Below are 23,588 nucleotides of genomic sequence, written 5' to 3' on the forward strand. Positions count from 1 at the left end.
TCTGTGTGTCTCTAAGTATTTTCTAATCTCCCTTGTGATTTCTTCTTTGATCCTTTGGTTGTTTAAGAGTATATTGTTTCAGCCCTGGCTGTTGTAGTTCAGTGGCTTGAACACAGGCCTGCCAACTAAGGGATCCCGGTTCAATCCCCAGTCAGGGCACATGCCTGGGTTGCAGGCCAGTTCCCAGCAGGGGACCCATGAGGGGCAACCATACACTGATGTTTCTCTCCTTCTCTCCTTCCCTTCCCTTCTGAAGGTAAATATATAAAATCTTTTTTAAAAAGAGTATATTGTTCCATTTCCACAATTTTGTACATTTCCCAGTTTTCCTTTAAAAAAATTGATTTCGAACTCCATCCCGTTGTGGTGAGAAAAGACACTTTGCATAATATCTATCTTTTAAAATCTGTGGAGTCTTCGGTTCCTGTCCTAACATGTGGTGCCCCCTGGAGGATGCCCCGTCTGCCCTGGGGTAGACCCCGCAGGCAGCTGCTCTGCGTCATGAACTGTCCGTGTCTGTTAGCGCCGGGTGGCTCTACCAGGTAGAGAGGGCCTGTGCTATTTTTTGTTCTGGTACATTTATGGTTTCTTTGAAATTTAAAATATGGTTGGCTTTGGGTAATGGATTATAACATTAAACCAAAAGAATAAAAGAGTCCGTGCGTCCAAAAACACAGCAGAAGAGAGCAAGAACGAAGAGAAAGGATGGCGCTGGATTACAGAGGGTCAGCTCTTGTCTCCCTCCCCCCCTCCCACTGGCTCCCTTGGCCTTTGTTGCATCCACCACCTGCGAGAACAAATGTCGGAGACTTTCAGGGTTTATGACCTTACTTTATTGGCCAAGTTTAACCTGTGCAGGGGCGAACTCTCAAGATGTCCGAGGACATAATACCCACAAGGGCTGCACACGAGAGTCGTGCCTAGCGCTCACAGCTAAGTCCTTATATAGGGGCAAGCAAGCAAGCGTTACATAGAAGCAGACGTGGCAGTTAGCTGTTTGCTTGCAGAGCCCGCGCTCGGGAACAGGATGGGGTCTGAGTGGAAAACTATAAAATAAGTCCTTATATAGATTATAATCGACCTAATTTGCCCAAGGGAGAACATTTGCACTGTGCCGATGGTTGTTCAACTCCATCCTGTTCTCAGTGTTCTTTTCTAGTTCCCCGTGGCCTCAGCACACTACTAGTTCTCAATTTCCTTGTTCCCAACATTCCCCCGTTTTCCTTGTGGGCACGTCAAACCCTTGACTCTTTATCATTTGGGATGATGGTATAAGGTTGGGAGAGTACCATTAACTTGACTACTTCTACCCTCTCTTTGATAAAAGCAAGAACTCTATTTAGGATGATAGGCCCTATGGTGATCGCTAATAGGAGCAGTAAGAGGGGTCCAGCAATAGCAGATATAAGGGTAGTTAACCAAGGTGATGTTTTGAACATGGAGGCATACCAACTAGAACTTTCCTCCTCTTTCTCTCTATCCTTTAATCTTTTGGTGAGTGTCTTGATATTTTCTCTAATTACTCCAGAGTGGTTAGCATAAACACAACATTCCTCCCCTAATGTAGCACATAACCCACCTTGCTGGAGGAAGAGGAGCTCTAATCCTCTCCTATTTTGTAAGGCTACTTCAGCAAGGGAGTCTACTTGGCGCTCTAAATATATTACCTGATCTTGGAGGAGGGAGCTGTCTTTTGAAGAGGTTTGAGATAGCTGCCTAAGGTTGGCTTCCCCTGGAATGAGTGATGCTGCTCCTATAGCGGCAGAACCCACGAGTCCTATGGTAGCCACGATAGGGATGAGGAGTGGGGTCCGCTTAGCCTGCCTTGGGGAAGTAACTAGGAATTCAGGGTTTCCTTCATACAAATATACTTGAGGAATGNCCTGGAATGAGTGATGCTGCTCCTATAGCGGCAGAACCCACGAGTCCTATGGTAGCCACGATAGGGATGAGGAGTGGGGTCGGCTTAGCCCACCTTGGGGAAGCAACTAGGAATTCAGGGTTTCCTCCATATAAATATACTTGAGGAATGATATAAGCGCTCATGCAAAGCTCAGGATGGGTGGGGACTATGCACTTAAAAATGCCCTGAGTGCATGCAAACCATAGTCCCTCAGGAGCCTTTGTTACTATTGGGCTCTCTAGGGTGTCAGGCAGGGTTTCTTGGTTAAGGCAATAATCACTATAATTGGATGTATCCAAGGTGAAGTTTGCTAGAAGGTAGCAAGTTCCCTTCCCATGGAACTCTGCTAGGGTGAGGGATCCTTCAGAAATACAATCGTGTTTATCTGATTCCGATCTTGGTTTTGAATACCCGTGAGGGTGACTGTGGTGGGAGCCAGTTCCCCTCCTCTTGAGGTGTTGGCCCCCAGCCCTACACAGAAAGGAGGTCTGGGACTTAGGCACAGCCAGCAAGACTCTGTAATATCCGGCTGTGTGCTATTAAAGAACAGAAATACCTTATCTAGTAAATCTAGGGCATAAATCTCTTGGTGGTATGGCCTTTCTAGTAACAGGCTGGGAGTATAAAAGGGTAATTTATGGTTCTCCTCTTCTGTCTTGATCGGGATCGAGTCAGCAGTAGGAGTCACAGTGGCTCCCCTCTGGTCTGGGTCTGTCTCACTGCCGGGGCGCTCAGGTGCTGCCGGGGAGCTGACAGGGGGCTTAGGTGACCAGGGTGGCAGCCCGCTTCCCACTCCTCTAAGGAGTAGCCTGTTTTTAGTAGGAAGTTTTCTGATGGTGAAGAAGGTTCCAGGGTCAGTCCCGGACACAGAAAGTCTAATCCCCCATGTACGACCCTTGATCCATTCGGGGTCTCCTGGGTTTAGGACTGTTACCGTGGTTGGATTGCATTGTCTAACATACAGTCTTTATTATTTGGTTTTCCGCTGCGATCGCGGAAAAGGGTTATATGTTTATCATTCCTACCTCTGGGGTTTCAGTCTATGGCCAGGGTCTCACAACCCCATTGCCTACAACAGAAATCCTTGTAGGTTCCACAAGGGTAAACCTTTTTCTGAGGTGGTTCCGGGCATCCATAATGAGCAGCAAACCTAAGGGCGTAGTTCTTGACCGTGTTATCACATGGAGTGAATGGGATTGAGAGGAGTTGCCAATCAGAAAGGGAGTTTACAACGGCTGCGGCTGCGGGAGACTCACAAAATTTATCATCAAAGAATTTAGAGAAGTCGGTCTTTAGGGTTATTGGAGTATTCCCCCCCCCCCAAGTATAGTTGGAAGCAATTATTGTGCCATCAGCAGTTCTAATTAGGACCCATTCTTGCTGTTCTAACCCGCTACTAGACAAACAGCAGAAAGCTATCAGTCCTAAATAGTGGAGAAAGTAAGCTTTAGGGGCTCGGCCCTCTCACCTTCCAGGTGAGAAACTCCCTGAGGGGCAGCCCAGGGACCTGTCCCAGGTACACAGGGCGCCGGCCCTGTTGTTGGAGACCCCGAGGATTGGAAAAAGAGGAAGCGGCGCGCCTCCCAGACCCGCGGTGGCGCCGGGGCGGGGCCTGGCCGCGCGCGCGCCCGCTCTCGGACCCGCGGGGGCGCGCGGCTTCCGGAAGCGCATTTCCGGGAAGGCTGGGGGGCGGGGCGGCGATGGCGGCTGGGCGGCGGGCGGGCTTTCCGTAGCCCGAGCAGCCGCGCCGCAGGATGGCCTCGCTGGGACCGGCGGATTCGGGCGAGCAGACCCCGGAGTCTGAGGCGGAGGCGGGCGCCGCGGGGCCGCCACCGCCGCCGTCCCCTCTGGGGCCACTGCTCCCCCTGCAGCGGGAGCCGCTGTACAACTGGCAGGCGACCAAGGCGTCGCTGAAGGAGCGCTTCGCCTTCCTCTTCAACTCGGAGCTGCTGAGCGATGTGCGCTTCGTGCTGGGCAAGGGCCGCGCCGCCTCCGCCGCTGCCGGGGGCCCGCAGCGCATCCCCGCGCACCGCTTCGTGCTGGCGGCCGGCAGCGCAGTCTTCGACGCCATGTTCAACGGCGGCATGGCCACCACGTCCGCGGAGATCGAGCTGCCCGACGTGGAGCCCGCCGCCTTCCTGGCGCTGCTGAGGTGAGCGGCCCGCGGCCTCGGGGTGACCTTGGCCGGGGCTCCGGCCCGCCAGCCTCGGCGTCGCTCGGGAAGGGCGACGTCTGACCGGGCGATGGCGTCCGGGCCCCTGGGTGCCCGCGTCCCGTCCCGTCCGGTCAGCGGGGTCCTGCCGTTGAAAGGCGCCCTCACGTCGCGTTCCAACAGCGGGTCGTCCCGGTGGCCCGTTTGCCCAGTTCTGTGTTTGGGTTCCGGGGAGGGGACCCCTTTTTTTCCTTTCAAAACACTGTGGCCCCTTATTTCTCGGCGTGAAGCGTCCGTCGTCAGGACCCGGGAGAGTCAGTGCCGACAGTAAGTGTGGGGTCACCTGCCTTGCGCTTCTGCACACGAGGGTCCCGTCGTCTTGGAAAGGAACGTTGCCGCCCGTGCTGGTTTTTGCTTCTGGATTGTTGGGGTTACATTGACTCCTGATTGATTTCATTTAACGGAAGGGAGCTACCAGTCTGGCATTACTGGCTTTTATTAACAAAAGTCCACGTAGGGAGGTATAGGGATCGTTTTCCACATTTTTGCAAAGGGGACCGAGGCCCTGAAAGGGCAAGTAACTGGCCGGAGGTAGCAGAGCCGACTCCCCTCCCAGACCCCCTGGTTTTCGCTGCCCATCGCGTTGTTATGACAGCTGCGGTGTCCTGGGTGGTACCCAGGCCGTGACCCGTAGGTCAGTAGAATCGGTTGCTAGTCCAGACAGCTGACAGCTCAATCAGGGAGATCAGTACGGAATTGAGTACAAATTCACGCAAGTAGGAAGGATGATTTAGGGAAAGGAGAACATTTGCAGCTAATTATCAAAGAATGTTTAACCTCATTTGTAATTAAAGAAGTGCAGATTAGAAGGGAAGTCCTTTTTCTCTTCACTTTGGTTTTCTCGGTAAAATGGGGAGAATGCCTTCCTCTCCGGGAGCCAGGACACGATGAGAATAAAACGAGATGATATGTGTGCAGGCGTCCCACGGTCCTGGTGCACATTTCCGGTTTTTAGGTTGCGCCTTGTCTTCTGAAACTATTCCTCGGAGCTTGAACGTTGATGGATTGCTTACTTATGTGAAACATTACTGACCATTTCTGCAATTTCCCGTTGCTTTCCAGGTTTCTGTATTCAGATGAGGTTCAGATTGGCCCGGAAACAGTTATGACCACTCTCTATACTGCTAAGAAATACGCAGTCCCAGCCTTGGAAGCACACTGTGTGGAATTTCTCACCAAACACCTCAGGGCAGATAACGCCTTTATGTTACTTACCCAGGTAGGTCCGTGTGCCTAAGGAGTGTGCCATTGTAGTTTGATAAATCGACTGTAACTATATGGATATTTACTATTTTTCGTTGAATTGGTCCTAGATTATTATTTTAAAGTAAAGGTAATTATTCTTACTGTTCTGTTCAGGGAAATGTATCAGATTTGAATGATTTTAGAATGGAAAAGAATTAGAGTCAATACACTGTCATATAGGTGGGGAAATATAATGAGTAGGGTGCTCAGACTCAGAGTTACGTAGCTGTTCAGGGTGGGAGTTGGGATCAGGATCCAGTGGTAGTGTGAAGTTTTCTGAACATTTCTGTTCTCAGTTTTTGTTGGGTCTGAAATAATCACTGAGTATTTCAAGTCTCAAGAAGTTCGAAAATTTACTGTGTTTGGACTTGTATCTGTAAGCTTGCTGATCCTCTCCTGGGGGAGTTAAAATTTAAGGCTTATATGAAATATGCTTTCTCTGACATTTAAAAGGAGTACTTACAAAGTACAGAAAAAGTACACATATTGTAAGTGTGCAGTCTGGTGTTTTTCTACAAACCAAACACGTCTGTGGAACCATTAACCAGTCCTTAACATACACGGTTTAGCATTTGTCAAATGCCTGTAAACTGCGCGTCATACTTTAGACATAAGCAAATTGCTGTTTTTCTTTTAGGCTATGTTATAATACTCTTGTATGAATTTTTTAAAGAAAGTTCTAAGCTAGCCTCTAACCACGTGTTACAGGTTCAGTTGTGTCCCCCAGAACTGATGGCATGACATCCTGGTCCCCAGTACCTCAGAATGTGACCTTATTTACAGAAGTCAGCAAGTTAAAATGGGGGTGGGGAACTAAGCCAGTAACATATAATCTTCTCAAATATTATTACTGGCAATAATCATGATGTCCCCTATCTCAACCCTTTCATTTTACAAATGGAAAAACTAAAACCTGGCTTAATAAGTTACCTGCCAAAAATTTCACCACAGCCTCTGTGGGGCTAGAGCCCAGAGCCCCTGTTTTCCTGTTCTATGAGCAGCCTGCTTGTAGAAAATGTGTGAGGGCACACCTTTTTAAAGAGTCTGATTGTCCAGGAGTATTTGCAGTTGCAGAATAAAGAAGAAGCTGATCTCGCCTCTCCTGGGACATAATCACTGAACTCTGTGTCTATATATAGGCTGTGCCACACACTAAGGTAGTCCCTTTGTGCATGTTCTCACCTTGACTCCTAATTACAGCTCTGTTACGTTGCTGCCTGTTATTACCCCCATTTTAAAGATGAAAAAAGGGAAGCTTAGGGAGGTCAGTATCCGTGCAACATCAGACAGCAGGTGGTAAAAGTAAAGTCTCCCCTCACACTGGTAGTTAGTTCTCTAGCGCTGGTGATACTGCTGACGATGACAGCGGCGTGTGTCGGGCGCCGCTCTTAGTCGTTCCCGTGCATCGATTCACTCTGTTGTCACGAGACCTTCAGGAGGTGCACGTGTCCCAGGTGAAGGTTTTTGTGTCACTGCCCTTGTATCGGTGAGGCAGTGGACGCACAGAGGGGCGCCCTAACTTGACCAAGGTATAGAACTAATGACCGATCTTCTGCATTTTTTCCTTTTTTGAATTTGTGATGAAAATCTAATAAAGAAGTTGATATTCACAGAATTCTGTTGTCCAAGGGGTTGACAATGGACAATTCTATTGTCCAAGGGGTTGTATTGTGTATAGAGAGAATCACTTAACTACTTTATTTTAAAAGTTCAGTCTTAAAATTCAGAAGGCAGTAAATGAAAGTTTGACAATTAAAATACACCTGCTGGTGTAGGAGGTCAGAGGTGGGGCCTGAGAGCCTGCATTTCTAAGGGCTTCCGGTGGTGCTGGTTTCTGGGCCACCCCGGGCATAGCGAGGGCTAACAAAGACCACTGCGGGACAGAAAAGGACCTTCTCGGTGCCTTGTTGGTCTGAGAGCCCAGTATTACTCCACGGTTTTCATTGGTGGGTCATGTGAATTAGTTAAACAGTCACGTGAATGTATCGTTTCTGCCAAGGGAGTCATTTGCAATGAGCCTGCTCGCTCGCTGGAGGAGACCCAGCCCTGCTTCCACACCAAGGGCCGGCGTACCGTGCCCGCTGATTTGCACAGGGAAAAGCCCTTAGTATGAAGTGGCGCGGGCAGAGCGCTGTTTGATCAGAGCTGATGCCAGACGCTGAGGGGCAGCAGTGGGTTGCACGGGAGGCTGGATCCTGCCTGTGTAACCCGGGGGACTGAAGTTTGACATTTATGCTCTGAGTAAAGTAGTTCTTTAAAAAATTACTTTTCCTAGAGTGAAAGGTGAATTTTTGCATGGGCACTAACTAAAAATATAGTTGAGTTGACTGTTTAAAGTGTTTGCCCGTAATAGAATTTCACTTGTTAAAAATGTACTGTTTTTCACATCTTAAAACTAGCCCTGGCTGGTGTAGCTCAGTGGATTGAGCGAGGGCCTGTGAACCAGAGCATCGCAGTTCGATTCCCAGTCAGGGCACATGCCTGGGTTGCAGGCCAGTTCCCAGTTCCCAGCAGGGGATGCACGAGAGGCAACCATACATTGATATTTCTCTCTCTCTCTCTCTCTCCCCTTCCCTTCTCCTCTAAGATAAATAAATAAAATCTTTTTAAAAATAAAAAAAAAAACTGTATGAGCTATGATCTCAGGCAGGATCCTGTGCTGGAAGGATGAGTGTTATAGACTCATTACCCGGTCCACTGACGAACTGCACACAGGGAGTGGATCAAAGTGCCGTGTTGTCACTCACCACAGTTAACACTGGCGAGAGGGCGTCCTGACTCTTAGTAAGTGCGTATGGAGATATCGAAGGGTCGGGGTGGTAATGTGTGTAATTCATTCTCAAATGGCTCGGGCCCCCTCCATGTACACACACACACACACACACACACACACAGAGGTATATGTAACATAAAATACACATGGCCTGTTTTCCAGTGCACTATGTACTTTGATCATTAATGAACCCTCTAGGTTATATAAGGCAAACATTACCCCACTTATATATACCTGTATACATCATTCTATGATACAGATTTTGTGTTTCTGTTTAGGGCTAACATTTATTAAAAACTAAGCAATTAATATAAACAAGCTTGCTATATAATCTAAGAAGAGCATTTACAACCATATATGAATATTGTGTAATTTTAAGAGGTGTTCTACTGATTAAAATATATATGTGTGTGTAAATATGATTATGAATCATATATTGGATCTATACATTTAAAATATAAGTCAATGTGTTTAATGTACTCATCTCTCCTCTATAAAACACAGATAACTTTTTAACTTAGTTGTATTTGTGTCTTGTTCAGTAGCACCTGAGTTATCAAATCCTTTGAAAATGAGTTTTACTTTAAAATTAAATGAAGAGTCATAAGCCACACCAAGTCATGGTGTCGCCTGTGGTCCGGTCAACTAAGTGGCAGTGTTCGTGGCAGATGTCTGCGCCACCCCCACCCCCCACGTGGCCCCCGCTGAGCAGCTGGTGTTTGTCCCTGTCGTGGACTCAAAGGGCTGACGCTCGGCCAACGGAGAGATCAGCACACCTGTCATCACACCTCCCTTTTCAGCATTACGGTTTTTTAACATCTCGTCTGAGTTTAGATTCCACTCCCAGTCCCTTCGGCTTTTTAACTTTAAAAAAATTATAATATTCATTCTGATAAAGCACATATAACCTTGACTTCTGATTCCCGAAAGCCTAGATTAGCTTTGCTGGAATCCTATAGCCTGTACTGTTTTGCTCAGTGTATTTTGTGGCTTCTTTGGCTCATCATGTACGTTTGTGGGATTCAGTCATATTGCTGTGAATAGTTGTAGATTTTCATCCTTGTTGTATGATATTTCTTCATGAAATCACATGCATTTACTTATTTGCTCTTCTGTCATTAGGCATAGTTTTTTATTGGGTTCCCAGAGCCTTCATTACTTTAAAAGTCTACTTTATTTTCTCCCGCCAATCAACACAGGAAATGGGAAAAGAAAATCTAGTCTGTTTGTACCAGTATACTGGGCAATTGGTAGTGTTTAGTGAAAAGATCGTCAGACTTGGATTTACGTACTGGCTTTGCAATGTAACTGGCTTGGTATTAGGCAAGTTGGAACGCCTCTCTGACCCTCTGTCCTCATCTGGGGAATTGGATACTAATGTCTTATCTCACGAGGGTGTTCGGTAATGATTGAAATAAGTAACACACAAGGAAGTGGGCAGTGTACATGCACGCATGTGAAAATACAGAAACGGTGGTGATGTGACTCTGGTGTCCCAGCAGGCCATTTGTAAAAGGACTTCCAGCCTTTTCTTTCTGATTGTGGAATGAAAAGTTACAAGGATATCTAGATGTTACAACTATATTTTAAGTAGGTATTTTGACATAGTTAGCCATTATTACTGTTTACAGTGTTAACTTTGTATACACACAGCCTGCAGATAAGAGAGCTGTGGAAACAAAATCATGGTCTTTTCATGTGTTCAGGCTCGACTGTTCGATGAACCTCAGCTCGCTAGTCTTTGCCTGGACACGATAGACAAAAGCACGACGGACGCGATAAGCGCGGAGGGGTTCACCGACATCGACATAGGTGAGTCCCGGACGGATGCAGGCTGCGCCTGCGTGTTCCGTACAGGGATGCCCGGCCCGTCAGCCTTGCAGGGCCAGCTGATCTCACATTAGGGCTTTTCTTCCAAATGATTTAAGTGTACCCCTCTAAGATTTTTGCTTTCTTTATTTTGGTGAGATATTCCTAAAACTCTTAACTACCTCATTGCCTTTTAAAAGATGTCAGATCTGAAAAATATTCACTGACTGCTCACATAGGCACAGCACTATATATTTACAAGGGTCCTATAAAAAAAAAGAAATACAAAGAAAAGTAAGATATAATTTCTCTTAAGGAAACAATCAGCTATGTGGAGAATCAAGGGACAGATTTGTGAGAGTTAAGATTTAAGACATTAACAGAAGAGATGGCATAGGAGAAAAGGGGATTTTTGCATTTTCTGAATTAGATATGTAGAAAATAATTACTATGCAAATCCAAAACATGAAGAAGTCACCTCTGATTGGAGTGGTGTTAGGAGTCTTCACTGAGGAGGCTCTGGGGATGAACTTTTGGCTGAGACAGAGGGGGCAGCGTTAGAGGCAAGGGAGCGCATGAAGACGTGTACCTAGGGGAAGGCAGAGGCGAGGTACAGAAGGGTGTGGTTTTACTATGCATGTGTGGGCCACTGCCGGACAGCATTTAAAGTACAGACTGTAGTTTTAAGTATCTAACCTACTTTAGACATTTGAAAACTTAATGTAAGCAAGTTTGTCAGTATTGTTTATGAAAGAGCAAGACGTTTCTAATTTATTTTTTGTATTTTACCTGTAGACACACTCTGCGCAGTTCTGGAAAGAGACACACTTAGTATTCGAGAGAGCCGACTTTTTGGAGCTATTGTACGATGGGCAGAAGCAGAATGTCAAAGACAGCAATTGCCTGTGACTTTCGGAAACAAACAGAAAGTGCTGGGAAAAGCACTGTCCTTGATCCGCTTCCCACTGATGACCATCGAGGAGTTTGCAGCGGGTAAGGCCCTGGCCGGACCAGAGTCTGTCTGGAACTGTTTCAATGGTCAGTCAGCCAGTCTCCCTGCACGAGAGAGGAAAAGAAACTGTTGTTTGTTGAGGACCAGTCACTCTTCCAGTTACATGATATATGTATGTGCATTTGTGTGTGTAGTTTTATTTAATCCTAACAGTCCTTCAAGATAATACAGGTTATGTAATTAATATATTTTAAAGCTTAAATATATAGAAAGTAGTATTTTATGGGTTAGAGAACTGAACCTGAGAGTGGTGAGGTGCCTTGTCCAAGGTAGTAATCCTTATAAAACACCGGGAATTTCTGGGTAACTCTTTCGTCTCTTAGCAGCTCCTCTCTGCTAGGTTCCTTGGTCTCAGTTTCCTCTTGCTTGTGCATAACGTAGGAATCAGCAGACACGGAAAGTGTGCCCAACATGCTGGCCTTGTCTTTCTGCCACATCCCTTTGGGGGTCACTCTCTGGCTGCCTTGGAGGCTTTGAGTTCCAGCTTGGGTCTCCTCAGTCCAGCAACGACCACCCCAGTTTCTGGGTTGCCGGTTCCTGTTTGGCAGCCGCACGCTGAGGCAGAGCAGCGCCTGGCCGGGCGAGGGGGTGGGCGCTGCAGACCCAGGGCTCCGCCTCCACGCGCTCCCCTCCTCTGCCCACTCGGGAGAGCTGTGTTAGCATTCCACCAGCGCTGTTCTGTGACATGGACCGGTCCATCCTACAGAAGTAATGTTTTTTTATAGTCAAATAATCCATTTTCCCAAATCACCTCTCTATTTCTAAAAGTGTTCTAATGGAGAATTCCCTTCATTTTCTCTGTTTTGGTATTGTGTGCATTGGCTTTGTTTTCTATCCAGAGATTTGGAAATCATAAGTTTTGCTTTTACTTCCCCCTCTCTATTTTCTTAATTCTCCATTTCACACTGAAATAATACTTATTGACCTCCCCCATGTAAGACGGGAATGGAAGGGTGGTGTGGTCTTTCTCCCCACCTCTGCGGACCGCTCGGTGGCACTGGTAGCAGACATGCACTGCACGCCCCTGTGGTGCTGCCGCCGCCGCCACTGCGGCTGGCTGCAGGCCGTGCTGCTCTCAGTGCCTGCCCTGGTCCTCGTATGGTGACCCTGAACTTCTTCCTTTTGACTCGACCCTCTGTCACCTGGAACGTGTCTCTATCGCTTTCTTTAGGGAGGTACCCGGTGCATATCTGAGAATGTTTTTCATGATCTGAGGACTATTTCTTTTTCAACAAGGGATATTTTATAATAGACTTAAATTATGGCACTATCTTATTTTTTATTGTTTGTTTTTCAGGAACACTAGTAATGTTTAAAAATCAGGGTTTTTCATTAAAATCTAACTTCATGTCTTCCTAACCCAAATTTCTACCTTATCAGCTATTTATTTTTGCAGTTTTTTTAAAAGGTTTAAAAAATTTTTTTATTTATTTACCTGCCCTGGCTGGTATAGCTCAGTGAATTGAGCTACAGGCATGTGCCCTGACTGGGAATCAAACCATGATCCTCTGGTTTGCAGGCCCGCGCTCAGTCCACTGAGCTACACCAGCCAGGGCTATTGTTGCAGCTTAAAAATGTTTTTTTAATTTAGTTTTGCAGTCTCTTGTTTGGATTGTTTTTAACTAGCACTGGGAGGGTTCTCCTGGCCTCTGCTGTGAGGAAGAGCCCTTATTCCCAGGTAGGTTAAGGCGGGTTGGGGTTTTCCTGTGTTCAGAAACAGCGAACGGGGGACCGAGAGATGCGTATGTGGCCTTCACAGCTCTCCCTGTGTTAGCGCCTGCCCTCTGCTGATTGCTGAACTCGGGAGGAAAGCCCTGTCCTGTCCATGTCCCCTCTAAATAGATGCCATTGTTCAGGCTGTAGCCTCGGACAGGTGTAGGTGGCGGAGGGAGGTGACAGCAGCTCTGGTTGCTGTCACCTTGCCCATCAGAGTGCAGGACTCTCATCCTTTTGGTGACAAAAGTCTGTGGTCCTCAGAGTAGGTGAGTGGATAGAAAAATCCAGGCTTTCATCCAAGCTTTGATTTATGAATGATTTTAGTTATTTAATTTTCTTATTAATGATTTTAACACTCAGATTTTATTAGATGAACCGCAAATGGATTTTAAAAACTTGAAATGCTGGATTTGGCACAAATAATGCCCCTCTTCTATTACAAAACCATCAGCCTGTAATTCTGCAGCATAACAATATCACACTTATACACACCACATGACTTTTTAGGTGGAATGCTCAAATTAAAACTATAAATTATGACACCATGTTATTGCCCTACCAGCCACGCTCAAGTGGGCGTTTCTCTGGCCAGCCCCTGTGTGTGCTAAAATTATACATGCTGCGATCTGTCTACCTCCTTGGTGCTTTGCATCTTCCAGATTTGAATTCACATTATGATGTGGAGGATTATAAAGTTAGGAATGGAAATCAAGGTGCTTTTGTTGAGGGTTATACTTTTATTCCGACAGGCCCTGCTCAGTCTGGAATTCTGTCGGACCGTGAAGTGGTGAATCTCTTCCTTCACTTCACTGTCAACCCTAAACCCCGCGTGGACTACATCGACCGGCCGCGCTGCTGCCTCCGAGGGAAGGAGTGCTGCATCAACAGGTTCCAGCAAGTGGAGAGCCGCTGGGGCTACAGCGGGACGAGCGACCGCATCAGGTACCTGGCGGAGCGCGGCTCGGCGGGGGGCTGGTGCGGCTGCCATCCTCACGCTGTGGGGGGTCCTTGACCCCCATTTTACTTCGCACGCTGTGTGATGCATGTTTCACTTAACACGAGAATCAAAAAGTCCGTGAGGCGTAGTGGTCTCTGCACTGAATCACGAGGAAACAAGTGAAGGAAGAGGGACTGGATGGGGCCTTCCTTCTGTGCCATGAGTTCCTTTAGGGTTGCTGCTGTGGGTGAGCCGAGGTCGGGACCTGAACGGATCGAGCGCCGTCTTTACGGTCTTAAGGCTGCAGTTTATTTAATGCACTTCATCTCCTCGCTCTGTTCAGTGCGAGCTGTTGCTTTACGCAGACATTGCAGGGAAAATAGCCCAGGATATGTATTTATAAAAGCTTTGAAAGAAAAAACATCTAAAAGGATGCATGTGTATAATCTTGTCAGGAATTTATCTTTCTTCTAATGTATGTATCTCTTTAAGTTATATGTCAAAATAGAATAAGAACCAGTTTGCATAAAATCAGTTTTCACTTATTTTAATAGCATGTTTGTATAAAACTAGGAACTAATGACAAGTTTGTCAAAAATGGGACTCTGAGGGGATGAGGAGCTTTATAAATATTGGAATAAAATGGAAATTAAAAATGCATTTGTGGGTTATTCAGTAATCATTCTCAATGAAAATTCTGTATCTGAAAACTCATGAAGGACAAGGTGGACAAAGTATCACACACACAAAAAATCATAATAGACTACTTTTACTAAATAAATTAGAGTAGAAATAATTTAAGCACTCAACCCAAGTAGCTAGAAGGTAAACAGCAAAAAAAAGAGAAAGGAGCCCAGCTGGTGTGGCCCAGTGGATTGAGTACCAGCCTGTGAACCTAAGGGTCACTGGTTCGATTCCCAGTTGGGGCACATGCCTGGGTTGTAGGCCAGGTCTCCAGTAGAGGGCGCATGAGAGGCAACCATACACTAATGTTTTTCTCCCTCTCTTCCTCCCCTCCCCTGTTTCTAAAAATAAATAAAAATCTTGAAAGAAAGAAAAAGGAAATAGGTAAAGGTAGAAATTAATGAATTAAAATAATAGAATTGATAAATCTGTAAGCTGGTTCCTGAAACAGGCCAATAAAATAAATAAACCTCTGGGAAAGGTAATAAAGAAAACACACTTACATTTAGAAATAATGGGAATATAACCATATACTGAGGAGATTTTTATTTTAATTCTGGGTTTACTCTGTGTTAATAAATTGAACGTCTTGATGGAATGGATCATTTTATAGGCAAATATAAATTATCAAAATTGACTGAAGAAGAAAGCCTGAATAAACCCATTACCATGGAAGGAATTAAAAGTTATCAAAGAACTGTCCCTTCACAAGGTGGTTTTTACAGGTGAGTTTTATGAAAACTTGAAGGAACAGATCTCTTCTTGAGCATTAAAAGAAGAAAATGCGTATCGGTTATTTATTGAAGGAACTGTGACCCTTGACCCAGGACTCTGACCAGACAGAAAGTCTGTAGCTCAGCTGCACTCACACAGGGCGGGAGTCTGTGCAAAATGTTAGCATACTGACTCTTGGCAGGACCGCGGGAAAATAGTACTGTACGAGCAGATAGAATTTATTTGTAGATGGAAAGAACGGCTCAGTATTAGGAAACGCATTAATACAATTCACCACAGTAGCAGATCAAAGAAGAAAAACAATTTGATTATTTTAGTAGTTGTCAAAAGGACTTGCGATAAAACTCCACCTTCGTTCCACGCACAGCTATTAGCAGACGAGGTCTGGAGGAGGCTGTGGGGGGGGGACTGGCAAGCCAGCGCTCCAGCCGCGCCGTCGTGAGCATGAGCGGCTGTTAGCCCAGGTGGATTCTCACAGGACACCTGAAAGCTGGGACTGTCTGCGGGCTGTTCTAAGCGCTGCAGTGAGTCTGGTGGCCCCCGCCCCTGCCCCTAGTGCCCCAGAGCTTTGTAAAAACAAGCCTCCCGTGGCTTCTGAGAACAACCTCAGCAACAGTAGACATGTACTGGGACCAATAAGAGAAAAGTGACCACTTACAAAACACATATGCAGAAGCCAATGGTGTTTCCGTACGGCACAGGTGGTGGACACCAGGCCCGCGGGCCGAGTCCGTCCCTCCACCTTGTTTTATCTGACCCAGCACCTTGTTCTACCTGGTGGCAGCGCCGAGCTCACTTAACTGTTAAGGGGTAGTTACATTTATGCAGTCCTAAAATCACATTTGGCCCTTTGAAGGCAACCGGGAGGCTGATGTGGCCCCCAGTGACAATGTTTGACACCCCTGCTGTGTGGCATCAAACCTGGTTTCAGAGGTGGGTGGTCGCGATGGTCCACAGCAGTGTGAGTGTGCTTAATGCCCCTGACCCCGACGCTTGAAACGGTTAAGATGGTGCATTTGGGGATGTGTTGCTGCAATACAAAAATAAGAAAGTTTACATTTGCAGTGACAGTATTGAGTAAAAACAGATTCCACTTAGAATAGTAACAAGTGACATAAAGCAGTGGGATTGAATCCTGTGAGAAGTGCACAGTATGGCACCTTTGTGAAGAACTGGGGAGTGGGACCACGTGTCTCTCCAAACCCACCAGTCCAGGTGGGCGGTTACTCTCGGGAGTCACGTGGTTTTGCTGGGGGCGTGGCCGGGCAGAATTAGTCTGCAGGTTGTCTGAGAGAGTAAATGTTTTAAAAGAGTGGTGTGGATGAAACATAAGTATTGTAAAGCTGTAACAGGTTAGTATCACATGGAAGATACTAGAGTTCAGAAACAAGCCTGATGTAGACGAGCTTTTAGATTGTGAGGGAACATACAAGATCCTTACGGATCCCATCTGCCAGATATTGTATGAATTAGAGTCTTAATATGAAAAACGAAGCCGTGATGCGCTGGATCAGGAGACTGTTTACTATGAGGGTGAGCTAGGCCTCTTCACCCCTGGCATAGGTCATGCTGAGACTGCCACGGATTCAGACTTTTATGTCTAAGACCACCGCGAGGGTAAAAGATAAATGGCAAACAGGAAGCTCTTTGTAGTGGATATTACTGAGAAAGCATAAATAACTATGTAACACTGTCTTTCGGAGAAAAAGGGGAAAACAACATGAGTGGGTATTTCATTAAGGAAAAAATCCAGTAGACGGAAGCATATGAACAAATGCATCAACTTATTAATAATCAAGGAATATAAATAGAATTTGTTAATCATGGCAAAAAAGTGAAAGTACTCATGGTTGTTGAGAGTAAGATACAAATGATTTTTTTAAGATTTTATTTATCTTTAGAGGGGAAGGGAAGGAGAGAAGGAGAGAAGTATCAATGTATGGTTGCCTCTTGTGAGTCCCCTGCTGGGAACTGGCCTGCAACCCAGGCATGTGCCTGACTGGGAATCGAACCGCGATCCTCTGGTTCACAGGCCTGCACTCAATCCACTGAGCTACATCAGCCAGGGCGATTTTCATTTCTTGTAGAGTGTTAATTGATTTGATGTTTAGCTGAAGTCTTAAGAATATACCTTTCATCTTTCCAGGCAGTTCTACTTCCAGAAATTCATTCTCAGGAAATACTTAAGACTGCAAGATGAATTAGTTGTAAGGTTGTTCATCATGATATTGGTGTGTAATAAAAACTACAGGGAACCTAGATTGTCCAGCAAGCAGGGGTTATTTAAATACAGCGCATCAGTACTAATCTTTTTTTACATGAAAAAGAAGGCATACATTTTTTTCTGACACGATTTTTAAAATAACGTATGTTCACAGGAAAAAAAGTCTGCTTTCCTGTTGTTGAAAACTGGAATGAGAAGTCTGGGAAGGAAAGGCACCGAAGAGTAAATGGGGTCATCTCTGGATGGTGGATTCAGATAGCTTTTAAATTTTCTCCTTTGTTTAGTTGAACTTTCTATTTTTTTAGCGGAGACTATCTTTTTTTATTATAACAAGGAAAAATATATAAATTCTCCATTAAAAATTGTTCAAGATAGTCCTCATGCTGCCCTGGAATTTTACGCAGTGCTGAGAACATGGGCTTTTGACCAGAGAGACCTGGACTCATGTCCCAGCTCAGCCGCAGGTTTCCATCGGACCAGCTGGTTTCTCTAAACCTCAGTTTCTTCAACTACAAAAACTGGACAATAAAGATAATACCATGTTACTTAACTATAGAGCTGTTTTGGTGGTTGAAGGAAGTAACTCATGTGACGAACCAAAGCTGCATGCCTGGCACGGGGCGTGCTCTGCAGTGAGGGTTGCGTCCGTGATGACCAAACCCGGCCGGCCAGTGGTTCTGATGTGAAATCTCACTGTTCGTGAGGTCCTGTCCCCAGCCCCCCGCCGCCAGTGTGCCATCACCACAGCCTGCTGCCCTCACAGCTCTTACCACGACTTGCATTTAGTTCCTGCATCTGTCTATTATCGGTGCCCTCTGAGGGGCCGTCATTTCCCCAGTGCTAGGCCCAGGCCCTCACCCGACAGGCCCACAGTGAGTGCTCCTCCTGCTGAGGGACTGTCCCAGCTCGGGGTGCCGCGCTTCAGGCCTCGTGGCCGACACAGTGTGCATGGGGGAGATGTGCGTACAAGCTGGACAGAAGTCGTCATTACAGCAAGAGTGGGTACTTAGTGTAAATAAATTCCTCTGACTCAAAGATCTATAGTGCAGAGAACAGGTTCTCCTTGTGGTTTTAACCATTAAGTTAAAATTTACTAGAAAGAGTTGCGTTTCTTTTTGTAAGGAGGCGGTATTTCCACAGATGTCTAATTTGTGATGGTTTCCCTTTTTATGAGCAAAATTAGACATTCTGGGTAATACTTTAAAACTTGATAAGCACCCTGACTGGTGTAGCTCAGTGGATTTAGTGCAGGCCTGGGAACCAAACAACCACGGTTCTATTCCCAGTCAGGGCACATGCCTGGGTTACAGGCCAGTTCCCAGCAGGGGACACTCAAGAGGCAGCCATACATTGATATTTCTCTCCTTTTCTCCTTCCCTTCCCCTCTCAAGGTAAATAAATAAAATCTTTTAAAAAACTTGATAAGCCTTTAGAATATGAATGCTTACTAAATTATGTATGTTGTTATATTTGATTCATTCTCTCAGGTTCACAGTTAACAGAAGAATCTCTATAGTTGGATTTGGTTTATACGGATCTATTCATGGTCCCATGGATTATCAAGTCAATATACAGGTACACTCACCCCCACCCCCCGCAGCTATATATCATTTTCAAATATAACAAACCTGTAATTTTATCATAAGATGTTGTTTTGACAGAATCCAAATTTCATTATAATTATCAAAGGACTCAGAAAGCCTCTTAGTAGCATTTTAAGCCTAGAGAGTTCTGTTTTACAATTGATAAAAAATTAAGTTTCAGAAAATTGGAGTCTTGGAATCCTTCGTGGAAGCGTTAAGATACAAGGAGGTCTCTTCCCTCAGAGCCTGGCACAGATTTGGACCTCAAGTGAAAAGTCAGACTTTTCACATTTTAATATCCACATGTCTGAATACTGTACTTAATATCATTTCAATTTCAGTGAAATAACATTTGGAAGGTCCTAGTAATGAGACATAAGCTTGCAAGGAGCAGAGGCTCGTTTCCCTCAGGTGTCTAACACCCTCGCCTTCGAAAAACCCAGCCTGAGCCACGCATCTGTGACGGGCGCTGCCCGCTCCGGCAGGCAGCCCGGCCCCCCGCCCCGCCCTTGCTGCAGTGGGTGCCGGCCGCCTTGCTGGGGGTTAGAGATGAGTAGAGGAAAATCATCACACAAGAGATGCAGTAGTCTGTTCCGCCATTCCTGAGGGCTTTGTGTTTTCTGTGAAACTTTCAGTTGGTTTAACTTAAGCATAACCTCTCTTTTAAAAATTACAGATCATTGAATATGAAAAAAAACAAACTCTGGGACAGAATGATACTGGCTTTAGTTGCGATGGGAGCGCCGGCACATTCAGGGTCATGTTCAAGGAACCCATAGAGATCCTGCCCAACGTGTGCTACACAGCGTGTGCGACCCTCAAAGTAAGTGGTCCTGCACGCACCGGCTGTCGGGCCACAGGGCCCATGGCTTCCTCCATCCGCACGTCCGGCACGCCACACACAGCGAGCGCGTGTTCAGCAGAGGCTGAGGCAGCGACTGCGAGCCTTTCAGGAGGAGCGGAGGGAGGGTCTGGGGAAAGACGGGCCTCTCGGCACAGCTCTGCTCCAAAGACAGTAGTTCTGCATTCAGAAGTAGCTCTTCATTGGGGTAGGAGATTGAGTGATTGACAGAGATAAAGTAACTGTAAAATATTTTGTTTTATATCATTGATTTGAGAGAGAGAGAAACATCGACTTAGTGTGCGTTTATTGGTTGATTCTTGTGTGTGCCCACACCGGAGATCGAACCCACTGCATCCGGATGGTGCTCTACCAGCCGAGCGACCCAGCCAGGGCATAACCATTCTCTTAAACCATCACTGTTCTCCAGTAACTGAGCTCTCTGTTCAGTCATTTTAATCCCTAATTAGCTTAGTAGCAAAAATGGCATTTTTCATTAAATGCCCTGGCATAAAGTTTTACATAGGAGCTATAAGGCAGCATCCTAGATCAGTAATCAAACTGAGACACGGCCTAAAATCGAGTGTTTGTTAAAGAAAAGTGACTAATGAACTTTTGTTCTCGTCTAGGGCCCAGATTCCCACTACGGCACAAAAGGGCTGAAGAAAGCAGTGCACGAGGCGCCCGCTGGCAAGACTGTCTTCTTCTTTTTCAGCTCCCCTGGCAACAACAATGGCACTTCAATAGAGGACGGCCAGATACCAGAAATAATCTTTTACACATAATGTAGCATCACAGTCCATCTTGGCCAGATGGTGTCATACAGTCTAGTCGCATAGGCATAAAAATAGTGGCCATAGGAATATTTACAATTCTAAGAAAAGAAACATTTTAGTTTCTTAGAGGAGATAGATAAATGCTTATTTAAATCTCTGCATAATGTAAAGGCAGATTTTCCATTTTCTTATAACCTTAGGGGAAAGGAAAACTGGGTTCAATTGCTTGGAAAAAAAACAGCTATTTCGGCTTTATCTTGTATCATTTTGTAGATCAGCTGACCTGTGACCTTTCAGCAGTTTTATAATGGAAAGATTTTTGTGTTATGTGGCTGGTTTGTTTTGTTTGCACTGTTTTGAAGGTTCCATGAGATGGACGTATGATGGAGGCTTCCAGGGTCAGTAATCCTATAGGATTCCTATTAACGCAAATAACTAATTTCAGACAGTTAAGGAAACTGACCTTAAATTTGGAGTTAGGAATATCTCTAGAAATAGGCCTAATAGAATGCCCAAGAAAATTTTCAGTGCATTTACAGAAAAGGGTATTTTGTATAGTAACATGTTACATAGTACAGGTTTAAAGTACAAAAGGAGTTTGTACAAATTCGCAATAATGTGATAGGAACAAAGGATCTGAAGGTGTAGTCTAAGACTAGATTCTTTGTCGCCGAAGTGCACTGTCACCCTCTCTGTCCAGGGGGCGCTGCTGCGCATCCCTGGGGTCCAGGCAGGGTGTGGTGATGCCGGAGGAGATTGGGGAACACAAGCCAGAAGCAGAATAAAATACATTACCAACAACTACTTCGAAATTTTAAAGATATCCAACAGAATCTCTCCTGCTGAAGGGACACCATACTTTGTCACCTATACAATTCTGTCCCAGAAGTAAAATATGTTTAATATTCATGGCCTCACAAATGTCACAGGTACAGCTATGTTAGGAAGGAATAGGAAGTGTATGTGGCAGAATGACATTTATACACTTTTTATAAAACAAAATTTTTATATAAAATTCTTTTTTCTTTTGAAAGCGGTATCTTATAAAAACGTGTAATTAAGTTTAAGGTATATCAACTAGTTGTCAAAGATGGTTAAAAATCACAATTCTTTCAAGTATCAACTTAAATAGAATTTTTTTCTAAATAACAGTAACTTAGGATATCAAATTTTTTCATTTACAGTAGCATTTCATTTTATATTTCAACGGAGGCAGTATGCTATGCGTGTGGCCGAGGTTTCTAACTGAAGAAAAGGGGCTTTTTTTCTGTCCCTGGTACCGTGACCTTGTGGATCTAACCCTCAGCTCACTGGGGTGTCTGTGGATGTGTGGTGAGGTTAACCAGCAAACACCCTGAACTAGCCGTATGGAAAACACTCCTGCCTTAAAAAGGACGCTGTGCTTGAGATGAGGTCATGGTTTTGATGTCTGAGGCGTTACAGGTGCTTCCACTGCCCCACGTCGAGCAGTGATCGCTCCGGAAGGGAGCTGTGGGAGGCACCAGAAACGGAACTGTTCACTGATACGGGACATCCCTGGAATTTTTAAAAAATAAATACTATCCATTTGTTCTTCTTTTGGTCAGTTGTCTTTTTTTTCTAAACGCTGAGCGTAAGATGCTGTTTTGGAACGAGGGTTCTAGTTAATTGAGGTTTAACTTTTAGTTTACAGAAGTAACACAACACAAAAGAGCAGTGCCTCGCTTCTGCCGTAAAGGACGTCACAGGACCTGCAGCGGCAACATCTGCTGTCAGTCTGTTCTCCATCCTGCTTTTCTCCCCTGTTGTAATTGCAGGAGGTAGGACAAGAAGGACTGCTTGCCACTCACTCTGTTGCAGTGTGACGACCGTCTCACGGTTGTTTAGTGTCACTAACAGCTTCCGGAGCGATTACTGCGAACCAGTCTCTGCACCAAGTACTTTACACGCATTCTTGTTTGTTTCTCACAACATCGCTATGGGTGAGTAAGAACTATTATAATACCCTCTCCGCAGGCAAAGAGATGCAAGCCTCATTAGTGGTAGGAGGTGGAATTGAAACCCAGGTCTAACTTCCAAGTTACAGAGTTGGGAAAACATCATTTTTCTGGGTCCCAAAGTAACACGTCGCCATTCTCTCCAACTTTACAATAGGACCTGGCTAACCTGTATTTACTACAGAATATAAGTATATTCTATTTTCTAGGAATAGGAAATATTCTATTTTTCTAGGAATATTTTCTAGATCTATTTTCTATATTCTAGGAAGTGTGATTATTCCAGTATCTACCCCACACATTGAGATGATTTATTTGCATTATCTAAGTACCCTTTGTTTTAGGTCTGCATAAGTAGTAGCTAGAGTTCCAAAGAAAAGGTTTACCTGGGAATAGACAGGCTTGAGGACCTCAGGGAAAGCCAGGGCTTCCAGCGCACGGGGCTGCAGGCAGTATGTCTGGAACGTACTTTTCCACCTCCCTTTCTAGTCCCACCTGCTTCAAACCGCTTTCTTTCCTCTGCTTCCCTGGTCTAGCCTTTCAGATTCGAAACCTGGGAACTGTTGCTTGCATTAGACAACATAATGTGTCCTTCATAAGAGGGGGTGCGGCCATAGTGATCCCAGCCCCAGAGCTGTGAGGCTCATATATTCTCTTGTCTAGTTTGTATCCTTTAAAAATCCATTTTCTCCATTGGCAAAGCCAAGACATGATGGAGTTTTCACATGGAACTTTACTAGGAACTGAAGATAAAATAGGAACCAGTACAGACATTAGGTTTTCTGCCATTTGGATCATAGCCCCTGTTCCCCACACCACTGGGCACTACCCCACTCTTCTTCCTCTCTTGAGACAGATTTTGGGTGGAAGTAACAAGTCCCAGGCACAGTTGGTGGCAAATGGGGCTGATGGCTCCCCTCTGCCCTGCAGCCACCTTTGGGAAAGGCTGAGTGGTTTTGTGCAGGGCGCCCCTTCACCCCTCCCCTCAGCTGCCAGGTACCATGGAAGCCTCACCAGCACAAGGGTCCGCTACGTTTCCACAGGACCTCTCCACGCTCCAGCTGAGGCTGCCGACTTACCCAGTGCTATATGGGGCTGACTCAGCTTTCGTGCCTCATTTCTTGACTGATTTAAAATAAAATACGCCTCTGGGTTAATACCT

General features: G+C 45.5%; 1 protein-coding gene across 2 annotated transcripts; it reads left to right on the forward strand.

Annotated features, from left to right (window-relative positions):
- The first annotated feature begins 3,585 nt into the window (after window positions 1–3,585).
- Window positions 3,586–22,022, forward strand: BTBD1 (BTB domain containing 1). 2 transcript variants are annotated; one of them, XM_037053519.1, is made up of 8 exons: window positions 3,586–4,055; window positions 5,178–5,334; window positions 9,840–9,945; window positions 10,738–10,935; window positions 13,420–13,612; window positions 18,738–18,825; window positions 19,510–19,656; window positions 20,304–22,022. In XM_037053519.1, exons 1-8 carry the CDS (start codon window positions 3,658–3,660, stop codon window positions 20,457–20,459), a joined length of 1,443 nt encoding a protein of 480 aa, XP_036909414.1. In that variant the 5' UTR covers window positions 3,586–3,657; the 3' UTR covers window positions 20,460–22,022. The 2 variants fall into 2 exon arrangements, with proteins under 2 accessions (XP_036909414.1, XP_036909415.1); XM_037053520.1 differs by lacking the exons at window positions 18,738–18,825; window positions 20,304–22,022 and having other exon boundaries at window positions 19,510–19,612.
- The last annotated feature ends 1,566 nt before the right edge of the window (window positions 22,023–23,588 follow it).

This window comes from Sturnira hondurensis, unplaced genomic scaffold, assembly GCF_014824575.4.
Source record: "Sturnira hondurensis isolate 20B ecotype Veracruz unplaced genomic scaffold, ASM1482457v3 Scaffold0007865, whole genome shotgun sequence".
NCBI lineage: Eukaryota > Metazoa > Chordata > Mammalia > Chiroptera > Phyllostomidae > Sturnira > Sturnira hondurensis.